The sequence below is a fragment of the Ranitomeya imitator genome, chromosome 2 (genome assembly GCF_032444005.1).
Source record: "Ranitomeya imitator isolate aRanImi1 chromosome 2, aRanImi1.pri, whole genome shotgun sequence".
In the NCBI taxonomy this organism is placed as follows: Eukaryota; Metazoa; Chordata; class Amphibia; order Anura; family Dendrobatidae; genus Ranitomeya; species Ranitomeya imitator.
In genome coordinates this window covers 581503265-581528608 of record NC_091283.1, presented here as the reverse complement: position 1 = coordinate 581528608, position 25344 = coordinate 581503265, and the positions used below count along the sequence as shown (strand labels likewise).

The 25344-nt window shown below is 42.0% G+C and overlaps 1 protein-coding gene across 1 annotated transcript in view; it reads left to right on the top strand.

Moving 5' to 3' along the window:
* The window catches only part of LOC138666737 (uncharacterized), a 118329-nt gene that overhangs the window by 64178 nt on the left and 28807 nt on the right, over nucleotides 1–25344 (top strand). The window contains exons 15-18 of the mRNA XM_069754920.1: nucleotides 23496–23678; nucleotides 23774–24007; nucleotides 24365–24483; nucleotides 25196–25324. Coding sequence (XP_069611021.1) covers nucleotides 23496–23678; nucleotides 23774–24007; nucleotides 24365–24483; nucleotides 25196–25324 — 665 coding nt within the window. The remainder of the gene's footprint in view (nucleotides 1–23495; nucleotides 23679–23773; nucleotides 24008–24364; nucleotides 24484–25195; nucleotides 25325–25344) is intronic.

Here is a 25344-nt window from a genome sequence, read left to right as displayed (position 1 = left end):
TATCAAGTTAAACATACCGGCCTATAAATTTCAGGCTCAGATTTTGTCCAATTTTTTAATATTGGCACCATACTGCGTTGTGCTGTGAATGAAGTGGCTCCTTAGAAATTTTGAAAGTACTACAGACGCCCTGCAGGAGTTGCTATGTGAGGGCTAACATAAGTGTTCAGTATCTTATCTATTATGTGCACATGTAGAATTCAGTCCAGACCTATTATCACGATTCTACCATGGTCTGAGGAATGAACAGTTAGTGCTTTCCAAAACTTATATTTTTTTTATAACAAACCACAGAGACAAAACATTTGTTCAAAAAGTGCTTTACCCAATAGATGATCATTTTCGGCAGTACATCGTCCTGTGAAAACAAAACCTGTACTTCCAAGTTTAATAGCAGTCTGTGTGCACAGAACAATTTAATATGCTCTGTGTGCATATTATGCATCTGCATCTTTAAATAGGCTATTAAAGGGGTTGTCTGGTTAAAAGAACTTACAACCTATCCTCGGGTTGTCACGAAACAAGCCCTTGAAACAACTGTTGATTGCCAACTATGCACCAACTGGTGATCATTTAACACTGCAGATTACAAACTGTAAACCGAACTTAAAGCAATTGTTCACTACCTGTGTCACCCCTTTTTAAATAACATACTCCTCATCGTAAAATATAAATAATGAATACTTGCCTCCTGCACTGCTGCGGTTCCAGAGATATCGGCTCCCGATCTCTCGGGTCTTGTGTGACATGACTATGCAGAATGAGCCTTGCAGCCAATTAGCAGCCATTAATGGGCTGCTGCTCTGCTCTCTCCCTACTTCCACTTGTCAGAGGTCTTTCTCAGGGAAGTGACTGCAAAGTAGCCTAATAGTGAACGCTAAATGGCTACATGGCTCATATGTCATACCAATGTCCCCCAAGCTCTGGAAGATGAGGCAATGACATAGCTGGAACAGCATCAGTGAAGGAAATGAGCAACTGTTATTTTCATTTTGCAAGGTGTGTGGGGGGGGGGGCTTTTTCCTGGCTCTGCTCAGTGCATTGATAAGTTCCCTCTCCCGCTCTATGACCATAACTGCCTTTTCTTCTTTAGACCGAACAAGCCTACTTCACCACCCTCATCACATCACTATCTGACAATTCAGAACAACTCTTCGAAACTTTCCACCCAACTCTTCGAAACTTTTCACCATCACCAACCTCATCGCTTATGATCTGTCCACTTACTTACAAGAAAAAATCAACCATATCTGTCAGGACATGTTCGCAATCCCCTCTTAGCTTGAATTTCCTTTCATCCCATACCTCAAGTTCTCTTTCCAACACTGTACCTGTCACAGAAGAAAAAGCTACCAGGCTACTTGCTTCTTCCCTCCCTCCAACATGACCCTATTTCCTTACATATTCTTCAGTCTCTCTCCCTGGCATTCACTAATCCTAATTAAAATATTTAACGTCTCACTGTAATGCTGGTGAGTGTGGACCAACTGGGCCATTGGCCAGGCTTACCCTGGAGGGGCGTGACTAAATGACTACTTAGTCTTCACTAGTGACTCTGATGGTGAGGATAGACTTGGCTACAGGATAGTCACCAGGTGCCACTCCAGGGCAGTGTTTGGACCTGCAGCAGCTAACCCACAGGTAAGAGCAGGTATGTGAGGTACAGAGAGGTGAGACTGAAGAGTAATAACATGGTCCAGGGTCAGCGGCAGGCAGTACAGGTTCACAAACAAAGCCGGGGTCAAGAACAGAGAGATCAGAACAGATGAGTAGAGTAGCCAGGTCAATAACAACTAAACAGAGGTACACACCTTAGCAGGAAGCTGAAGACAAAATACTCTAGAACCTAAGCTCAGGAAGGTCTGGAGGTTGGCACTGCCTAATATAGCACCTATTTGTTATTGATTGGGTGAGGAATCCAAACCCTGCAGGACACAGCAGGGTTACATTTCTGTAGGATTTTAAAGCACCCTCTAAGACCTTGTGGAGACATCAGGAATATGCAGCAGAGTTGGAAGTGCTACCTGAGTAGTCAGCACAACCTGGGTTGCAAAATTTGAAAACAAGGATTGACACTAATTTTTACGAATACATTGTAAAATCACAATAAATCATTATGATTATAAGTGATGAATGTCTGCATACCATAATTCTGATATGAATAAATCAGTTGCATTCACTGTAAAATTATGAAAATTACAGTCAAAATAACCTGTATAAAGTTTTACACTTTGCTGGGAGTTTGACACATGGTAGACCCGTCCCTGTCTCCAGTTTTGAACAAAAGTGCCTTTCTGATCCTATGGGCAGAGGGACGATATCATTGCTCTATTCAATTACAAACCCACCCCATGATCGGGAGAAGCTGAGATTCATGGGACAGTGGGAGGAGGAGTTGGGTGTCGAGCTGTCGGTGGAGACTTGGAGGAGGTGCTGCGACACGTTGTCCAAGGGCAGTCATCAATCCTCACTAGTAGAGACCTCGGTGAAAGTCCTTCACAGGACCTATTTAGTGCCAACTAAACTCCATAGCATATTCCCGAATGTCTCAAACTTATGCTTTCGGGGATGTAACTTACCTGGGGACATGACACATATACAGGTCCTTCTCAAAAAATTAGCATATAGTGTTAAATTTCATTATTTACCATAATGTAATGATTACAATTAAACTTTCATATATTATAGATTCATTATCCACCAACTGAAATTTGTCAGGTCTTTTATTGTTTTAATACTGATGATTTTGGCATACAACTCCTGATAACCCAAAAAACCTGTCTCAATAAATTAGCATATCAAGAAAAGGTTCTCTAAAGGACCTATTACCCTAATCTTCTGAATCAACTAATTAACTCTAAACACATGCAAAAGATACCTGAGGCTTTTATAAACTCCCTGCCTGGTTCATTACTCAAAACCCCCATCATGGGTAAGACTAGCGACCTGACAGATGTCAAGAAGGCCATCATTGACACCCTCAAGCAAGAGGGTAAGACCCAGAAAGAAATTTCTCAACAAATAGGCTGTTCCCAGAGTGCTGTATCAAGGTACCTCAATGGTAAGTCTGTTGGAAGGAAACAATGTGGCAGAAAACGCTGTACAACGAGAAGAGGAGACCGGACCCTGAGGAAGATTGTGGAGAAGGACCGATTCCAGACCTTGGGGAACCTGAGGAAGCAGTGGACTGAGTCTGGTGTGGAAACATCCAGAGCCACCGTGCACAGGCGTGTGCAGGAAATGGGCTACAGGTGCCGCATTCCCCAGGTAAAGCCACTTTTGAACCATAAACAGCGGCAGAGACGCCTGACCTGGGCTACAGAGAAGCAGCACTGGACTGTTGCTAAGTGGTCCCAAGTACTTTTTTCTGATGAAAGCAAATTTTGCATGTCATTCGGAAATCAAGGTGCCAGAGTCTGGAGGAAGACTGGGGAGAAGGAAATGCCAAAATGCCTGAAGTCCAGTGTCAGGTACCCACAGTCAGTGATGGTGTGGGGTGCCATGTCAGCTGCTGGTGTTGGTCCACTGTGTTTCATCAAGGGCAGGGTCAATGCAGCTAGCTATCAGGAGATTTTGGAGCACTTCATGCTTCCATCGGCTGAAATGCTTTATGGAGATGAAGATTTCATTTTTCAGCACGACCTGGCACCTGCTCACAGTGCCAAAACCACTGGTAAATGGTTTACTGACCATGGTATTACTGTGCTCAATTGGCCTGCCAACTCTCCTGACCTGAACCCCATAGAGAATCTGTGGGATATTGTGAAGAGAAAGTTGAGAGACGCAAGACCCAACACTCTGGATGAGCTTAAGGCCGCTATTGAAGCATCCTGGGCCTCCATAACATCTCAGCAGTGTCACAGGCTTATTGCCTCCATGCCACGCCGCATTGAAGCAGTCATTTCTGCCAAAGGCTTCCCGACCAAGTATTGAGTGCATAACTGAACATTATTATTTGATGTTTTTTTTGTTTGTTATTAAAAAACACTTTTATTTGATTGGATGGGTGAAATATGCTAATTTATTGAGACAGGTTTTTTGGGTTATCAGGAGTTGTATGCCAAAATCATCAGTATTAAAACAATAAAAGACCTGACAAATTTCAGTTGGTGGATAATGAATCTATAATATATGAAAGTTTAATTGTAATCATTACATTATGGTAAATAATGAAATTTAACACTATATGCTAATTTTTTGAGAAGGACCTGTATGGTGGACATGCCCAGTGGTATCCAATTTATGGCAAAAGATTAATCTTCTAGTGGACCAATTGGCTGGGAGAAAAACCAGTTTGGACGCCTCTGTTTTCCTCCTTGGGGCGGGACACCCGACTCTTCCTAAAAGTCTATTTAAGTTGGCTACTTTCCTCTTTATGGCTACTAAAATTCACATCGCTTCGAAGTGGAGGTCCCCCACGCTGTCGCTACAATTGGTTAAGGATAGGATGAATAAAATCATGCTTTATGAACGCATTGAGGCTACCAGAAATGACATGTGGGATCAGTTCTTCAAGATATGGAGTCCATGGATGGACCTGCAGCCTAATCTACTCTTGAGTCAGACTCTACGCCTGTCCCCATAGGGGTTGGAACTTGCGGGGACAATGATTGATACATTTTAAGATGTAAATGCAGTCCCCCTTTCCCTTAATGTTTCCTCCCTATGTTGTCTTGGTATTGTCTTCCCCTACATTCGAAATAAGTTTATGTTCATATATTTCTCAGTTATAGACTCCCCTGCGAAGGAGTACATCTACATTTAAATTTCATGCTGTTATTGAAAATTTCAATAAAAAATTTTTGAAACTAAAATAACCTGTATAAGTTTATTCAGCCTCAAAAAAATTAAAATAGCTTTAAGTTGTTTTTAATGGACTGGGGAAAAAAGTGCCTTTTTTTGCGGATTGCCCTGGAATTTTTGGATGGTTGGCAATCCTGGCAGCGGCCTGACATGAGAATAGGGCAGAGCACAAGGATTAGTACTGTGCCAAAAATGCATGCAGTTTACTCTCTTTCTTCCGGTATCTTTCCCTCCTCATTTAAACATGCCGTCATAACTAGTGATGGGCGAACCTGAACAGTAAAGTTTGATGTCCATGCTGAACACCTACAGTTTGGGCATAAACCCCGAACACGGACCACTCCAAGAAGTCCGCGTTACTATTCAGGCTCCCTGAACACTTGGCGTTCCCAAACTGTCATGTACATGACAGCATGAGAAACACCGGCGGCTCTGATAGATGGTAACATTATTACTGCCAGTCAGAGTGCCAGCAGCTGTGACCAGCGGTAAAAAGTTTACCTCTGGTCACAGAGGCATCGGCTGATGGCTACCGTTAATAACTACAAGTATCCATCAGCCGATGCCTGAGCTATAAATAAATAAATTTTAAAAAATTATGTGGGGTCTTTCTATTTTTCATCACCATGCTGGTGATGACAGCTATGGGCTGCAACCCGAAGCTGCCAGCTTTATCATTTCTGGTTATCAAGAAGTGAGGCATCCCCGTGCCTTTTTTCTTTTAATTAAGTAAATAATTTAAAAAATGGCTTTGGTTTCCCCCCATTTTTGACAACTAGCCAAGCTAAAGCAGTCATTTGGGGGCTGGTAGTGTTACAAATGTATTTAATAACAACACACACAATTACACTCATCTTAAGCCAATACCATTGAAGCCATGGTCCCCTGTAAAAAAAAAACAGAAAATAATAAACAATGAAAATACTCACCTAACGCCCATTCCATTGAAGCCCTGATATCCTGTAAAAAAAAAAAAAAAAAGTAAAAAACAACACTATCCCTCACCTGTCTGACATACTGTCCCACGCCATAATTCATGTCTGCGATAATTGGTTTTCAATCTGGATGGTGCCAAGTTGTGACTGTCTGGGCAAAAAAAAACCACAGAAAATGAGCTGCTGCAAGCACAGAGTCAGTGATTAGCAGTGGCATCATTGAGATTACCGCAGGTCACTGATGCTGCATTCTTCACCCAGTGGGAAGCGCCAAAGTGCCAGAATTGGCGCATCTAGGCTGGGGGGTCAATATCCATTGCCTTTTACCAGGTTGAGAATACCAACCCCAAGCTGTCTGCTTTAGCTTTGCTGATTGTCAAAAATGGGGGGGAGCCCATGCTGTTTTTAAAAAATTCTTTAAATAATTTTAAAAAAAACAGCGTGGGACCCCTCTATTCTTGATAACCAGCCATGATAAAGTTGACAGCGGAGGGCTACATTAATTTATAGCACGGGCTGATGAATACTCCCATCAGTTGCGCTTGCTCTCCCTGTTATTAGCGGCAGCAGGCGTAGGCTGTTGGGAGTAGTAGAGTAGTATCAGCTGACTCCTCTCTGACCGGCAATAAACAGCGCAGATGACAGCGTGGCAAACAACGGATTTTCAGGACCCCATTCATCTGAATAGAGTCCGGGTTCGGGAATGAAAGTGCAATCCCACAATTGTTTTTTGTTTGGCTTTTTTGCTGGGTTCACTAAATGCTAAAACTGACCTGCCATTATGATTCTCCAGGTCATTACGAGTTCATAGACACCAAACATGTCTAGGTTCCCTATTATGTGAGTGGTAAAAAAAATTCCAAAGTTTGCAAAAATAATAATTGCGCAATTTTCCGATACCGGTAGCGTTTCCATTTTTTGTGGTCTGGGGTCCGGTGAGGGATTATATTTTGTGTGCCAAGCTGATGTTTTTAATTATACAACTTTTGTGCAGATCCGTTCTTTTGAGCGCCTGTTATTGCATTTGTGGAGACCAAAAAAACATAATTTGGGCGTTTTGATTTTTTTCTTACTACGCCATTTAGTGATCAGGTTAATCCTTTTTTATTGATTGATCAGACAATTATGAACGAGGCAATACCAAATATGTGTAGATTTTATTTTTTTATTATTTTATTTTGATTGGGGCGAAATGGGGGTGATTTTTTAAATATATTTTTAATTTTTTCTATATTTTTAAACACATTTTTTCAATTTTGGCATGCTTCAATAGCCTCCATAGGAGGCTAGAAGCTGCCACAACTCGATCTCCTCTGCTACATAGAGGTGATGCACAGATCACCTCTATGCAGCAGAATTACATGCTTGCTATGAGCGCCAACCACAGGGTGGCGCTCATAGCAATCTATCATCAACAACCATAGAAGTCTCGAGGAGACCTCTGGTTTTGATGGCAATGCACCGATGACCCCTGATCACTTGACGGGGGTCAGTGGTGCGCGTACTTCCGGCTGCACCGCCGGCAGCGCTTGTTAAATGGCGCTGTCAGAGTTTGACAGTGGCACTTACCTGGTTAATGGGCACGAGCTGGTTCGCGATTCCGCTTGCGCCCATTGCGGGCACATGTCAGCTGTTGAAAACAGCTGACATGTTGTGGTTTTGAGGCAGGCTCACTGCCGAAGTCTCAAAGCGGGGGATACTGCCAGCTGACATACTATTCCGTCAGCTGGCAGAAAGGAGTTAAAATCCTGGAACAGTTGGTCCACTCTCGGCTAATACGCTATCTCTCGGATAACTCTCTTCTTGACCCTTTACAATCCAGTTTCATCTCTTTACACTCTGAACCTGCCTCACTAAAGTCGCTAATGATCTACTAACAGCTAAATCTAATGGTCACTACTCCCTGCAGATTCTCCTGGATTCCCTGCACTACTCCCTGCAGATTCTCTCTGCAACATTTGACACTGTGGACCTCAATATACTGCCCCTATTGGACACACCTTCAGCAGATTTAGTTTCCAGTGTCATCTCTATACTAATGACACCCAATTATACACCTCTTCTCCTGACATCAACCATGCTTTACTATAAAATACCAGAGATAGTCTGTCTGCTGTCTCTAACATCATGTTCTCACTTGATCGGAAACTGAATCTCTCCAAAACTGATCTTCTTGTGTTTTCCTTCTTTAATAACCTACCTATAACCGATATAACAATTTCTGCATTTGACATAGAATTTTCCTTTATTCCCTAAATCCAGTCACTCGTTCATGTTACCTGCATCTAAAAAGCATCTCCAGAATCCTACATATTCACACCTTTGAAACAGCAGAAACTCTTATTGTCACTCTTATTCACTCTTGTCTGAACTACTTTAACTCCTTTTCTGATCGGTTTTCCTCTTGCCAAACTTTCTCCTCTCCAATCCCTTCCGAATGTGGCAGCCAGGATTATATTTCTATCCAGCCGCTACACCGATGCCTCCACCTTGTTCCATTCATTGCACTGGTTAGCCATCCACTACAGAACAGAATATAAACTCATCGCTCTCATACACAAAGCTCTCCACAGTTCCGTACCATTGTACATTAACTCCCTCATCTCTATCACCCTACCCGAGCTCTCCATTCTACATCTAAGGATCCATGACTAAAGGTACCATCACACTAGACGATATCACTAGCGATCCGTGACGTTGCAGCGTCCTGGCTAGCGATATCGTCCAGTGTGACAGGCAGCAGCGATTAGGCCCCTGCTGTGATGTCGCTGGTCGGGGAAGAAAGTCCAGAACTTTGTTTCGTCGCTGGATCTCCTGCTGACATCGCTGAATCGGCGTGTGTGACGCCGATTCAGCGATGTCTTCGCTGGTAACCAGGGTAAACATCGGGTTACTAAGCGCAGGGCCGCGCTTAGTAACCCGATGTTTACCCTGGTTACCAGTGTAAAAGTAAAAAAAACAACCACTACATACTTACCTACCGCTGTCTGTCCCCGGCGCTGTGCTTATCTGCTCTGGCTGTGAGCACAGCGGCCGGAAAGCAGAGCGGTGATGTCACCGCTTTGCTTTCCGGCTGCCCGGCGCTCACAGCCAGAGCAGAGAAGCAGAGCGCCGGGGACAGACAGCGGTAGGTAAGTATGTAGTGGTTGTTTTTTTTACTTTAACGATGGTAACCAGGGTAAACATCGGGTTACTAAGCGCGGCCCTGCGCTTAGTAACCCGATGTTTACCCTGGTTACCGGGGACCTCGGGATCGTTGGTCGCTGGAGAGCTGTCTGTGTGACAGCTCTCCAGCGACCAAACAGCGACGCTGCAGCGATCCGGATCGTTGTCGGTATCGCTGCAGCGTCGCTAAGTGTGACGGTACCTTAACATCCTCCATAACCAGAACCTCACACTTCAGTCTCCAAGACTTATCTTGTGCCGCACCAGTTTTCTGGAATGCATTACGCAGAAAGATCCAACTAATACCTAGCCTCTACATTTTTAAGCATGCTTTAAAACACATCTCTTAAGACAAGCCTATCATCTCACGTCACTAATTAAACTCTCCTCTGTTCTCCCTTCTAATTTTTCCTCAGAATCTGGTGCTTCTTATTTACCTGTCTCCACTGTTTCATGCATCTTTTTATCATAACCCCTAGTTATTATAATGATGGCTGAACCATACATGACAAGCACATTCTACCTACTGTGTCGCCCCATCTTCTTATAGATTGTAAGCTTGCGAGCAGGGCCCTCACTCCTCCTGTAACTGTTGAACTATGTTTTACTTTTCAATGTCTTTATTATCTGACTTTCCGCTCAATTGTAAAGTAACATAGTAACATAGTAACATAGTAACATAGTTAGTAAGGCCGAAAAAAGACATTTGTCCATCCAGTTCAGCCTATATTCCATCATAATAAATATCCAGATCTACGTCCTTCTACAGAACCTAATAATTGTATGATACAATATTGTTCTGCTCCAGGAAGACATCCAGGCCTCTCTTGAACCCCTCGACTGAGTTCGCCATCACCACCTCCTCAGGCAAGCAATTCCAGATTCTCACTGCCCTAACAGTAAAGAATCCTCTTCTATGTTGGTGGAAAAACCTTCTCTCCTCCAGACGCAAAGAATGCCCCCTTGTGCCCGTCACCTTCCTTGGTATAAACAGATCCTCAGCGAGATATTTGTATTGTCCCCTTATATACTTATACATGGTTATTAGATCGCCCCTCAGTCGTCTTTTTTCTAGACTAAATAATCCTAATTTCGCTAATCTATCTGGGTATTGTAGTTCTCCCATCCCCTTTATTAATTTTGTTGCCCTCCTTTGTACTCTCTCTAGTTCCATTATATCCTTCCTGAGCACTGGTGCCCAAAACTGGACACAGTACTCCATGTGCGGTCTAACTAGGGATTTGTACAGAGGCAGTATAATGCTCTCATCATGTGTATCCAGACCTCTTTTAATGCACCCCATGATCCTGTTTGCCTTGGCAGCTGCTGCCTGGCACTGGCTGCTCCAGGTAAGTTTATCATTAACTAGGATCCCCAAGTCCTTCTCCCTGTCAGATTTACCCAGTGGTTTCCCGTTCAGTGTGTAATGGTGATATTGATTCCCTCTTCCCATGTGTATAACCTTACATTTATCATTGTTAAACCTCATCTGCCACCTTTCAGCCCAAGTTTCCAACTTATCCAGATCCATCTGTAGCAGAATGCTATCTTCTCTTGTATTAACTGCTTTACATAGTTTTGTATCATCTGCAAATATCGATATTTTACTGTGTAAACCTTCTACCAGATCATTAATGAATATGTTGAAGAGAACAGGTCCCAATACTGACCCCTGCGGTACCCCACTGGTCACAGCGACCCAGTTAGAGACTATACCATTTATAACCACCCTCTGCTTTCTATCACTAAGCCAGTTACTAACCCATTTACACACATTTTCCCCCAGACCAAGCATTCTCATTTTGTGTACCAACCTCTTGTGCGGCACGGTATCAAACGCTTTGGAAAAATCGAGATATACCACGTCCAATGACTCACCGTGGTCCAGTCTATAGCTTACCTCTTCATAAAAACTGATTAGATTGGTTTGACAGGAGCGATTTCTCATAAACCCATGCTGATATGGAGTTAAACAGTTATTCTCATTGAGATAATCCAGAATAACATCCCTCAGAAACCCTTCAAATATTTTACCAACAATAGAGGTTAGACTTACTGGCCTATAATTTCCAGGTTCACTTTTAGAGCCCTTTTTGAATATTGGCACCACATTTGCTATGCGCCAGTCCTGCGGAACAGACCCTGTCGCTATAGAGTCACTAAAAATAAGAAATAATGGTTTATCTATTACATTACTTAGTTCTCTTAGTACTCGTGGGTGTATGCCATCCGGACCCGGAGATTTATCTATTTTATTCTTATTTAGCCGGTTTCGCACCTCTTCTTGGGTTAGATTGGTGACCCTTAATATAGGGTTTTCATTGTTTCTTGGGATTTCACCTAGCATTTCATTTTCCACCGTGAATACCGTGGAGAAGAAGGTGTTTAATATGTTAGCTTTTTCCTCGTCATCTACAACCATTCTTTCCTCACTATTTTTTTAAGGGGCCTACATTTTCAGTTTTTATTCTTTTACTATTGATATAGTTGAAGAACAGTTTGGGATTAGTTTTACTCTCCTTAGCAATGTGCTTCTCTGTTTCCTTTTTGGCAGCTTTAATTAGTTTTTTAGATAAAGTATTTTTCTCCCTATAGTTTTTTAGAGCTTCAATGGTGCCATCCTGCTTTAGTAGTGCAAATGCTTTCTTTTTACTGTTAATTGCCTGTCTTACTTCTTTGTTTAGCCACATTGGGTTTTTCCTATTTCTAGTCCTTTTATTCCCACAAGGTATAAACCGCTTACACTGCCTATTTAGGATGTTCTTAAACATTTCCCATTTATTATCTGTATTCTCATTTCTGAGTATATTGTCCCAGTCTACCAGATTAAGGGCATCTCTAAGCTGTTCAAACTTTGCCTTCCTAAAGTTCAATGTTTTTGTGACTCCCTGACAAGTCCCCCTAGTGAAAGACAGGTGAAACTGCACAATATTGTGGTCGCTATTTCCTAAATGCCCAACCACCTGCAGATTTGTTATTCTGTCAGGTCTATTAGATAGTATTAGGTCTAAAAGTGCTGCTCCTCTGGTTGGATTCTGCACCAATTGTGAAAGATAATTTTTCTTGGTTATTAGCAGAAACCTGTTGCCTTTATGGGTTTCACAGGTTTCTGTTTCCCAGTTAATATCCGGGTAGTTAAAGTCCCCCATAACCAGGACCTCATTATGGGTTGCAGTTTCATCTATCTGCTTTAGAAGTAGACTTTCCATGCTTTCTGTTATATTTGGGGGTTTGTAACAGACCCCAATGAGAATTTTGTTACCATTTTTCCCTCCATGAATTTCAACCCATATGGACTCGACATCCTCATTCCCTTCGCTAATATCCTCCCTTAAAGTGGACTTTAGACAAGACTTTACATAGAGACAAACCCCTCCTCCTCTCCGATTTTTACGATCCTTTCTAAACAGACTGTAACCCTGTAAGTTAACTGCCCAGTCATAGCTTTCATCTAACCATGTCTCGGTTATTCCCACTATGTCAAAGTTACCTGTAGATATTTCTGCTTCTAGTTCTTCCATCTTGTTTGTCAGGCTTCTGGCGTTTGCGAGCATGCAGTTTAGAGGATTTTGTTTTGTTCCAATCTCCTCACTGTGGATTGTTTTAGAAATGTTCTTACCTCCCTTCTGAGTATGTTTTCCTGGGTCGTCTTTGTTCGAGTCTAATGTTTTTCTTCCCGTCCCCTCTTCTTCTAGTTTAACGCCCTCCTGATGAGTGTAGCGAGTCTTCTGGCGAATGTGTGTTTCCCAGGTTTGTTGAGGTGTAGTCCGTCTCTGGCGAGGAGTCCATCATACCAGTAATTCACACCGTGGTCCAGGAATCCAAATCCTTGTTGTCTGCACCATCGTCTTAGCCAGTTGTTTGCATCAAGGATCCTGTTCCATCTCCTGGTGCCATGCCCGTCTACTGGAAGGATAGAAGAAAAAACTACCTGTGCATCCAGTTCCTTTACTTTCTTCCCCAACTCTTCAAAGTCCTTGCAGATTGTCGGTAGGTCCTTCCTTGCCGTGTCATTGGTGCCAACATGTATCAGAAGAAATGGGTGGACGTCCTTGGAGCTGAAGAGCTTTGGTATCCTATCGGTCACATCCTTGATCATCGCACCTGGAAGGCAGCATACTTCTCTTGCAGTTATGTCCGGTCTGCAGATGGCTGCTTCGGTGCCTCTCAGTAGTGAGTCTCCCACCACCACCACTCTTCGTTGCTTCTTGGCTGTACTTTTTGCTGTCACTTGTTGCTGTGTGCCCTTTTCTTTTTTGCTTGCTGGTATTGCTTCATTCTTAGGTGTGCCATCTTCATCCTCTACAAAGATTTGATATCGGTTCTTCAGTTGTGTGGTTGGTGATTTCTCCATGGTCTTCTTGCTTCTTTTGGTCACATGCTTCCACTCATCTGCTTTTGGAGGTTCTCTGACACTTTTTGCACCTTCTGTGACCAGTAGAGATGCTTCTGTTCTGTCTAGAAAGTCTTCATTCTCTTTGATGAGTTTCAAAGTTGCTATTCTTTCTTCCAGACCCCGCACCTTTTCTTCTAAAAGGGCCACTAGTCTACACTTCTGACAGGTGAAATTGGATTCTTCTTCTGGTCGATCTGTGAACATGTAGCACATGCTGCAGCTCACCATGTAGGTGAGTGCTGTGCTGTGCTGTGAAATATGTTTGCGCTCTATAAAAAATAATAATAATTATTATTATTTTTTTAAAAAGGGGTTGTCCAGGCACTGGACAATCCTTTTAAGAGACTTTACCTCTGTCACTTGACAAGCAGCATAGGACAGTTCCTATACCGATCAGGATTGTTTGATATAAAAAATCCATTTACATCGCCTTGTTAAAAATTTTACGTTAATAAATGTGGGTCCCTTATTCAGGGGAGTAGCAGAATTTTTCACCAACATATAATAGTTGATTGGTGGGAGTCTTACTCGTACACAATTTTTCAAAACATATTATCTCAATGGAATTTTGTTGCTTGTTCATGTTCACACATCAATAAAAACTGGTCAAAATATCAATGTATGGCAGATGAAAGACATATGTCATTCTCACTTTCAAGTGTGTCATGTTTTCAAGAGAATCCCCTATGATGCATCTATGAGCACAACTCCACCCAGACATCTTCACAGCTGTCATCACACAAGACGAAAAGTTTCTGTATTAACTGATAACATGGTGTGAACGGCAGATAAGAATATACCTCCAACCATTAAAAACTGACAGAACACAAGCAGCCATCTGCTGAGCTGCAGGTACTACTGCGTCCTGGGCCCGGAAGGAAAAATGAAGCAAGGTAAGTGGAAAATGAATGAGGTGGAGATAATGACCTGTCCACATACTATTGAACAGGACATACATAAAACACATTTTTTAAAATCTATCAAAATCCTAACAGTAGATAATCTTTCAAAGAAATAAGCAGCGTCACTTTTCTGCAGAAATTTCAAGCAATTTTCAAGCCACAATACATTAGAAATGCAATATAACAAATAGGCAATATGTACATACATTGAATTCTGAATGCAAAAAAGACCAAAAGATACATCCACTCTAGTTTTTTTTATGTCAGATATTCCACCTTGCTGTTAAAGAGGTTGTCTAAATTAGAAAAAAAAAGCAAAAATTAAACACCCAATTTTGTATCTAGTTAAAAAGCAGGAGTCCCACATACAGATCCCTAATCCAATAGAGAAGATATCCAATCCAATACAAAGGGCGTATTTTGCTATGAAGGGCAGAGTATACAGTAACCATATAAGATGCAGGCTGGCCATTGATTTCATGTGAATTGAATAAAGTAGACAATCCCATCCACTTTATTTATGTATCGGTTTATTTAAGTTACCTACTTAAAGCTCTAAACAGTTTTAAATATTGTTAGCATCACATTTCATTATTTCATTGTCAGTCTTTTAATATACCCTATCATATAAATATATTTTTTGTGGGTGAGTTTTTCAGAATTCAAGTTCTCCAGAGCTCAATATTCTAAACTGGTTCTAAAAAAATACTGTGCCGAGGATCCACAAAACCTTCCTTCCTTACCCTAGATTTGGTGGAAAAAAGAAGCAAAAATATTATCATTTTCTATTAATAAATGCTGAAATGAATTATTATATGCTGAAACAGAGTAAATTTTCCACAGAGAAAATGTTTGCCAAAAATTAGACTAACGTTGGCTGAATCCGGCGTCATTGATGGTTTTGGCTTACAATCTAACGTGTATAAGGGCCCCCAACAGTTGATTGTCTGAGAAGAAAAGGAGCCAGAAAATCCAATTTTGAACTGCCAATCCTTTTCTTTTCTAGAGATAAATGTCTGGTATGGGTCTCTCACAAAGAATACCGGAGCGTTCTGCCAAGCAACCGCTCCTGGTAATGGGAAGAATCCGGCAAGATAGCTGCTGGCTGAACGATTGGACAAACAGTTGTTTGGCTGACAGCCATCTAAGGTGTATGGGGATGTTACAATTAAATTTTCAGTCATGCCCAAATTGTTATTTCATAAAGCCAGCAGTACATAAAATAGGGGAGTAATAAAGACTTAATCTACCCAATTTTGATATTGTCAGTAATGGGCACTCTGACCTTTGGCCTTAAAATCAGTCAGGGGACACACCACTGACCTTTTGTGTTGCATTACATGGACACAATCAAACACAAGAAACAGTAGTTTGAGAATAAATGGCTTCACCCAACCACTAATCATGAGTGGAGAAAAAGTTTTGTGTTATCATTCATATTCTCTGAAAAAAAGGCCAAGAAAGCAAAAATTCTGCTGGAGTATGTAAACTTTTGAGCACAACTGTAGTGTAGACGTTGCTAGCCAGATAGGCCTTCAACTGCGTATAGAAAATATTCTAATGATCCTTCTGATATTTTTTGGGAATTCGTTCATATGATTTTGGATGTAACATGACCAGGGAAGAATCAGAATATCTTCAACTGTTGACCAGGAAATGCATGTGTAAAGTATCTTAGAGAGGGACATTCTGTTTCCACATCAAATATACAGTCCTTTAGACAGAGGTAAGAACAGCCTAAGAGTTGGCCCTATATCGTCTCAAAACTCAATAGTTTCTCGATGTTTCTTATCTACATCAGGAAATATATATTTCTTGGTACCGTGTTAGCCAGTCGATAAACAAATATTTAGAATTGAAAGTCCTCAGTGGTTGATACCTTTTAATGGCTAACTGAAAAGATCATGGTCGGACTGGGGTGCCTAGGGCCCACCAGGGGAATTGACTCTAGGGGCCCACCCTATGGCTACCATAAGCGGTTTTATTAGTTTTCATTTTTTTGCCTCTCTCACTAAAATGTGAGCCTTTTAGCAAGCTGTGCAATGTGCAAAAGAGAGCGGTATTGTGCACTGTACTATATCAAAGTGTTTCTTGTTAAGTAATTTATTGATTGTAGTTAACAAAATCTGCTATTTAAAATCAGTAGTAGTTTTTCTCACACATAGAAATCCCTTGTCCTAGGTAAATCACCAAGTCCGTAAGCCAACGTAAACAATATTCAAAGTGAAGCAAAATTTATCTAGCATTTTCAAGTGAAAAACTTTAATAAAATGAATCCACCTCTGTCACCATCTATCCTCCCATACATATAAGGTCTTTTACAATTGTCTTGGGAAATACCCTATAATCAATATGCAGTGGTGTAAAACATACCGTATGTACTCGAGTATAAGCCGACCCCCCTAATTTTGCCACAAAAAAACTGGGAAAACTTATTGACTCGAGTATAAGCCTAGGGTGGAAAATGCAGCAGCTACTGGTAAATTTCAAAAATAAAAATAGATACCAATAAAAGTAAAATTAATTGAGACATAAGTATGTTAAGGGTATGTGCACACGTATTCTGGTCCACTGTGGATTATTCCGCAGCAGATTTGATAAATCTGCAGGGCAAAAACGCTGCGTTTTTGCTGAAGATTTATCTCGGATTTGCCGCGGTTTTTCTGCGGCTTTCACTGCGGTTTTACAAATGCGGTTTTCCATAGGAGCAGCTGTAAAACCGCTGCGGAATCCGCAGAAAGAAGTGACATGCTGCGTAATGTAAACTGCTGCATTTCTGCAGCATGTGCACAGCGTTTTTTGTTTCCCATAGGTTTATGCATTGCCCTAGAGTTCTGGTCGTTGCAGTAATGTCGTTCTTCCACCAGGGGGAGTGATGTTACGTCTGATGGCACCAAAGGAGTTCACCCTGCCAGGTATCACAAAACACACAGCACACTTCACACTCCAGCCACCAGGGGGAGCAAAAGGTTCTATCTATTAGGCCACTCCTCACATTAGGGTAAAACTGGTAGTTGGACAGGAAGTTAGAGAGTTCCTGGCTGGAGGCTGAGGCAGAAAGGTCTCCAGGTCGAGCTGGCTGGGGTGATCCCCAGTCAGATCCAGACTGTGGTTTGAGGAGGACAGAAAGACACAGAGCTGCGCCTGCAACCCATGCGGCAGCATCCTAAGAAAGGACACGAAAGGAATTGTGTTGTAGGAGGGAGTGAGCCATGAAGTCACGGCACAAGGAGAACAGAAACCAGAAGGAGTCCTGTCTAAGGAGAGGCTGCCTCCTTCTGGAGAGCGGGCCGGTGGCCGTAACACCGAGGGAGTAATAGACTCTACGCTTTACTTCAGAGACCGGCAGGGCAGTCAATTCCAAGTTGGCTGTCCGACCTAAACACCTAATCAGACACGGTGGCAATTGTGGAGGAGGGGCGTCTCTAGGGTCTCTATAAAATAGCCTCAGGCCACCACCGTCATACGGGTTTGTCCTATCCATCTGGGGGACAGAGAAAGAAGAGATAACATCTACAAAAGTTGTGAGGACCTTACCGAGTTGCTCAGCAGGGGGGTACTACAACGCACGAGCGCTAGTAGGAAGGCTACTGATTTCCACCTGGATAAGGGGACTCTGGAATTGCCATCAGACCGTCCGGACCCTGCTACCCTGTCATCCAGCACTCTGGACTGTGGATGCTGAAGCCTTCAGTAAAGGTAAAGAGACTGCACCCATTGTGTCCTCGTTATTCACTGCGCCTTGCACCACCCACCATCACCATCTACACTTCTGGGAAGCCCTGTGCCCTATACCTTCACCTGTGGGAAGGTATACCATCTAGCTGCCATAACATCACCCCAGCGGACCCCTAAGCAGCGTCGGTCACCCTGACCGAATACCACAGGTGGCGACACGAACACTACCGTTATCTACAAACTCTGCCTTTTATTGGGCGCCCCTCATAGGGCCACGGTCCGGGTCGGGCCACCGTGACATCCAATCAGAAGGAACTGAAGGACCCGGTACCGAGAAATCCATTGCCCTTACGTGGGGGCGCAGCATTTACATTGTAATGTAAACACATGGGAAACTGCTGCGGACCCGCAGCTGCGGAAACACTACGGATCCGCAGCATTTTCTGCATCGTGTGCACAAGTGTTTTTGAATATCCATATTGAATCAGGAGCACCATATAATGCTCCATACAGATCATGATGGCCCCATAAGATGCTCCATACAAAATACGCCCCATATAATGCTCCAAACAGTTTATGATGGGCCCCATAAGATGCTCCATATTAAAATATGCCCCATATAATGCTGCGCAAATGTTGATTATGACCCCATAAGATTCTCCATAGACACATTTGCCCCGTATAATGCTCCACAAATGCGGATTATGGCCCCATAAGATGCTCGATAGAAATATTTGCCCCATATAATACTGCACATGGCCCCATACAGATATTTGCCCCATATAATGCTCCACATGGCCCCATACAGATATTTGCCCCATATAATGCTGCACATGGCCCCAAACAGATGTTTGCCCCATATAATGCTGCACATGGCCCCATACAGATATTTGCCCCATATAATGCTGCACATGGCCCTATACAGATATTTGCCCCATATAATGCTGCACATGGCCCCATAAGATGCTCCTTTCAGATATTTGCCCCATATGAATTTATCATGGGGGATGGGAATTTATCATGGGGATGGGATCATGGGCGATGGGAATGCATCATGGGGGATGGGATCATGGGGGATGGGATGGAGGCTACACTCATCCTGAAAAAATGTATTGCACTTTAGAAGCAGCACTGCAGGGTTAGGAAGAGAGATGCAGTCGGCACTTTCAGGGAGGGTGTCAGGCTCAGCAGCTCACCACACAGCCGTCGATACAGTCTACAAGGCAGCCTAGGCAGGACAGAAGGAGCCTGGAGAGGAGAGAGTGCCTAGATAGTTCTTCTGTGTGTCAGACTCATTCACAGAGTCACTCACACGGCGGCAGGACAGCGGGAGCAGGGGCCCAGGAGAGCAGAGCGAAGTTAGTCTGTCACCAACTACTACTCACCACAGCAGCACACAGTGGGGCGGGAGCCAGGAGAGAGCGCAGAGTCACCACTTCATTATTCACCATCACCAACAGAGCGGGAAAGCAAAGCGAGGTGCTTGTCACCACCCACACAGAATGTCCGTCAAGGTCCTTATCCTGTGTGTGGCGACAGTGAGGGAGCCAGCCAGCGTCCCCGCGGTCAGATGGTACGTGCGCGCAACACTGCAAAAAATTTGGACGCACTTTTAAAGGGCCCGCATTTTTAAAGGGCCCCCCACGACCCCAGTGCCCACTGGGCATTTACCTGCTACCCCGCCAGGCCAGTCCAACCCTGGAAAAGATGGTAACAAATTGCAAGGTTTTGAGACTACTCAGGTCTCTTTGTCAGGCATAGAATAACACGAAATCTGAAGAATCACATATCTATGCACAACACAGTACAGAAAGAAATAATGCAATAGATAAGACAAGTGATGTGAAGCAGAACTATCATTATGGGAGAGTTGTGGCCATAAATATTGGAACAGTTCATAGATAAGGAGTGTGAATGTTTTATTGTCTTCTGATTGGGGTCTGGTTCTGTGTTGTGATGCCCCCACAAGGTCCGAGGAGTAATTTCCTAATTTGATGTAAACAGACTTAAATCCATGCGGCACATTCATTCCTGCACTGAGTGTGTCAAAGGTTGTCATCAGTTTATACTCCCAGACTCTTCTGTCTCTCTGAGATTTGAAGTTACCTTTTAACCCTTATCCGGCTGAATAGGTACAATTGTAACTATTCCGTTTTAAAATTGCAATAACTTTTTTTTGAAAAGACGTAGAGGGCTGAAATTTCGTGACATCTCTACATTTTTGGTCCAGAATATATTGGCCAAATTTCAATAAAATATCTCCACCCGCTTCCGAGATAAGGGGTCGAGATCTTTTTGCATCCATAACAAGCTGCATAGGTACAAATGTACCTCATATATTTTGAATGAAGATAATGCAAGGGAAAAAGCATAAATTTTTTTTTAATGATAATGCTATTTAACTATTATAAACAAGTAAAAAACTGTTCATTTACATTATAAAAGAAAATGTAAGAAACTTTTTTTTATTGATTTTCTTTGCAAGTAATGCATGTTGGCTTTGCTACAGAGTGTTCATCGCAAATGGGTTTCACACAAACCACACAAGACTTTCTAGTCTTGCGTTGTTTTCGCCTCAGGTCTCTGCAGACATAGCAACTACCAACAACAGGGGAGGGTCCACGACTACCATGAGGTATTTTGGGGCCAGCTGCTGGCTGCGATGCTACCACAATGCATCGTCCAAGCACCATTTCTACTGCACCTCGAAGAAAATGGTTTCTCATTATCATTTTGTTTGTACTACGATCTTCAATTGCAATCATACACAGCTGATTTGCGAGATCTTTCAGGAACTTTCTTCGTTGATCCTTTGCCCTGAAGCTTGGATTGTGTTCTCTGTAGATGATGTAGGATGCTAACCCACTGACATCAATCATATTGTAGAAAAATGCCAAAGTCCAACGTGATGTTCGTCGTTTCACAGTGTACTCTCCCAACATTTTATCCATAACATCAACGCCACCTTTTGTTATGTTGTAGTATTTTATTATCTCTGGCTTGGCTGCTAGTGTCTCTTCAACTTCTCCCGTCATGTGCATAGATGATAGAAGCACGACTGATTTGTTCTTCTTTGGTACATATGAACAGACTGTTGCATCATGATTGTAGGCAAAATTTGTCGAGTATACAGGCCTTTCTTTGGCAGGCTGCATGTTGTTAGGTAGGAACCTTTTGTTTTTTCTCACTGTACCAACTAGTGTCATGTTCCAGGAGTTCAATACCTTAGCTAGTTCCATGGTTGTAAAGAAGTTATCGGTGGTGACATTTCTTCCAGAGCCTTTATACGAGCTCACTAGGTCCAATACTGTTCGTTCTCCAATGTTTACTTGTCGAGGACCATCAGTTGGTTTCCCAGTGTAGAGCTGACCTTGTAAAGGGTAGGCATTTGATGAGTCACAAGCCCAGAAAATCTTTATGCCATATTTAGCTGGTTTTAAAGGTATATACTGGGTAAATTTAGTATGACCTCTAAATGGAAATAATTGCTCGTCGACGGTGATACAATGATATGGCTTGTAGGCTCTCTCCAGATTACTGTTCAGCATTGTCCAGATGTCCCGTATTGGTGCAGCTTTATCTGTTTGCACACGTTCTGCACGTGTATTTTCGTTGTCAAACCTGATAAATCTGAGTATCATCTTGAAGCGGTCACGAGACATGGCTGCACGTATAAGAGGCAGAGCAGCAACATTCCACATTTCCTCCAGATTCTCTTTGTTGGCTCTGTGCACACCAGCAGCAATCAGTATGCCCAAAAATGCATGAAGTTCAGTTTCAGTAAATTGCTTGAATGTTTTTTGTGGTGGCCGTTTGGAAGAATCAGGAAAACGTTGTACCAGTTTGTTGTTGTAAGCATCACAAACTCTCTTGGCCTTTCGATTCGTTTCCCGTAATATGATGTCACACATCTCGGGAGTCATGATGGACTTGAATAGCTCTTTTGCTGTATATAGGTTGCTGATTGCTGCAGGGCCACCTCTTTGTCGTAGGACATTACGAGATTTTGTTTGTGCATTTGGCAGTGGATTACTGCACCATTGAGTTTCATCCTTAGCAGTCCAAATGTCGCCTGCACTTTGAGGCACAGAATCATCCTCAACACTTTCGTCTGATTCGTATTCATTTTCATGCTCTATGACCATTTCTTGTTCAATGTCTGAATCTTCTTCAGTAACATCCACTTGTGGTACATAGTTTTCATCATCAGATGGAACATATGGTTCATCCTCATGCTCAGAATCAGATTCTTCTAGCATTCGCATTATTTCGTCAGACGTAAATCTGTAAATATGAAAAAATGTAAAATAAATAATTTTCCGAAATACTACATTATTGGCTTTTCACAAAATTATACTAACCTGCAAACACGTTTTCTTGGATTATGGCGGAAACTAGATCCAGCATTACTATCACTCATGATGACTTGCTAGATGAATTTTGGCTTCGTATTTTGTGCTGAATATAAATAAAACATCGTAAAACAATATGTAGATACTAATTATCCATTTTTCGTATAAAAATTATACCTATAGTGATAAGTTTCATACAAAATATATGTAAGCCAAGTCCAGGCTGAAAGACAATTTGACTGTTCTGTCCCCACATAATGAGAATAAAGGTATAACTGGCTGTTAGATGCTGTGAGACTTTCCTACCTTCGTTTCCAAGAAATTGAAGACTTCACAAGCCTAGAAATGTGTGCTCACAGCAATGAGATGAACAGCAAAATGGCTAATGAGAGGAGGGAGGCAGGAAGACAAGTAGAAGCCACTCCCAGTTTGAATTAACTTAATTGACAGCAACATAAGTGACCAGTAACAACACTGAACAATAGATATCAGCATAACATTTGTAGCTGAATGAACTTTAGTTTCTGAAACCAAGTAAAGTCTTCCCACAGTGGAGGTATATGTGAAGGTACAATTGTACCTATGCAGCCTGTTAAGGTTGTAAAATTATGCAGCCTGACAAGGGTTAATACAAGTAATTTCATATCCATGGTGCTGTGATCTGGGATACAAAAATGTTTTGCCACAGGTCGATCTATTCTATTTTCTTTTATTGTGTGGCAGTGAGAATTCATTCATGTTCTAAGCTTTTGCCCTGTCTACCCTACATTCAGACCCCCAGTTGGACATTTAGTACAAATGATTAAGTACACCACATTAGATGCAACGCACCTGAAAGTACCTGGAATCTTGTAGTCCTGATGTGAATTGGGGATCTTTATCTTGTCCGTGGTCATTATAAATGGAATGATGATTCTTAGATTTGAAGGCTGCCTAAAACACAGTAGTGGGGGGTCTGGAAAAATGGATTGTAAGCGAGCATCTTTTTGTAATAAAGGTTGTAATTTCCGTGCAGCTCCTCTTAGCATCTCCAGATTTGGATTGTAGGTGACTACTAGGGGCACCCGGTTATTTCCTTCTTTAGCCTTGCAATGTAGGAGATGATTTCTTGATATTCTGGTGGCTCTTGTAATTTGGTTTTCAATTGTTCTTGGATGGTAGCCCTGATTCAGAAAGGTCTTTCTGAGGCGACCTGTATCTTATCTGCATCTTCATTACTTATGAGATCTGTTAAATATATATGATGTCCTGCTCTTTTTATTAGATCCAAATGTAAGATGTGATCTTCAAGTGTTTAGAAACAATAGTTACCATCGGACCATTGCCCTGAGTAAGGAGACATGCCTTTTCCTCAGACGAGGGCAGAAATTCACCATCAGTTTGAAATTCCAAGACCAAACCCTAAGCCAGGAGGACCTGGCCAAATTTACTCTCATTACGATAACAGGTATTATACGGCAGGTAATCCAACGTCACTTCTATATATGTAAACCTTTCCCCAAATTAAATAACTAATACTCCTTTGCATGTACATATTTTTAGGTCCAAATCCTTCTAAACTAAACGGGACTAAGAACAAGTTTAAAATAACCAGCCTTGGTGACCGAAGAACATGGAGTGCTAGAGTTGTTGACTGTGTCCAGGGCACATGGAAAGTATCAATCACGTCCCCGGCTGATGCCATTATTGGATATTACTCAATTTTACTGAAATTCAACAATGGGATAGTTGAAGACATTGGGGAATTCATGATGCTCTTTAATCCTTGGTGTGAAGGTAAAGTTGCTTTCTGAGATACAGAGCAGTGAGGTTAAGAATGATGTGTAGGTCAAAAGTATAATTCTTGAGGAAAAGCTATAAAATGCTTACAAAGCTTGACTCTCTCCAGAAAGAAGTAGGCCCCATTATCACTTGGGTGTCTGAGGGGCTGCACAGGCTTTACCAATGATGTGTCCACTCCTCCCTCCACCTATTACAGCTGAATTGCAACAGTCCCATCAGAAGAACAACCTGTGTACCTTTTCAGTAGACCCTCCTGGAAAGGAGGGATTGAGGACATTCACTGTAAAGTCCATAATTATGATTTATGTAAATCTTTTATAGTTTTTCATGGTCATTTGGCTTGTTTTACAGATGATCAGGTGTACCTCTGTAATGAAGCAGAAAGACAAGAGTTTGTTCTCAGTGAGGATGGGATAATCTACTTGGGCACAGAGAATTCTGCTCAATCCCATCCCTGGCACTTTGGGCAAGTAAGTTTACCATTTAGCTTGCACACTAAGCTTACCATTTTGCTTAATAATTGTTATTCTGGGGATCCCTGTGAGTAAAATAATCCGATACAAAGCAAACGACAAAGTATGTGAAAATTCTATCCCACAAATATCTCAAACTCTAAAATAGTGGTCAGTCAGTAGATGGCATGCTAGCCAACTAACTGTAAATACAGCATTGTAAAAAATCTTTACGACTCCATATTAATATTATAAGAACACAATATATAAAATCATTTTTGGAATGGATTGAAGCTCAACCCCCCAACTATTCCCAACATCAATCTTTCTTACCAAGCACTAATATAAAGATTAACTAGCAATCCCAACTTATGTTTTTCAGTTGAATGCCAACTATTTACTTGGCAGGCTGCATAAAAATATTTTAGACCTCACTAATAGTGTGACCACTGATTAACTTGTATGACCAGTTATGCCCCTTTCATGAAATTCGTGAGCAAAAAAAATTGACGATGGTTCTGACATTAGTTGGAAGTTATGTTGTCTAATTTCCATCGTAAACAGAATTTTTAGTTTTTGGCTGGAGACTGATTTTAATCTGCAATTACCCTCCTGCAGACAATTATAGCCCTCTGTAGGGTATGTGTGGTTATGAATTATTTGAGTTAAAGCTTTTGGAAATGTATTACTTTATGAATGCTTAAATGGGCATGAATATTATATTCCACAGTTTGAAGAAGGAATTCCCGAAATTTGCCAGAAGTTACTTAATATGAGCCCACGATATCAGCAGGAGCCAGAAAATCACTACCTGCAGAGAAATAACCCCGTTTATATCATCCGAGAGATTGGTGATATGGTAGGAATAAACAGTCAAAT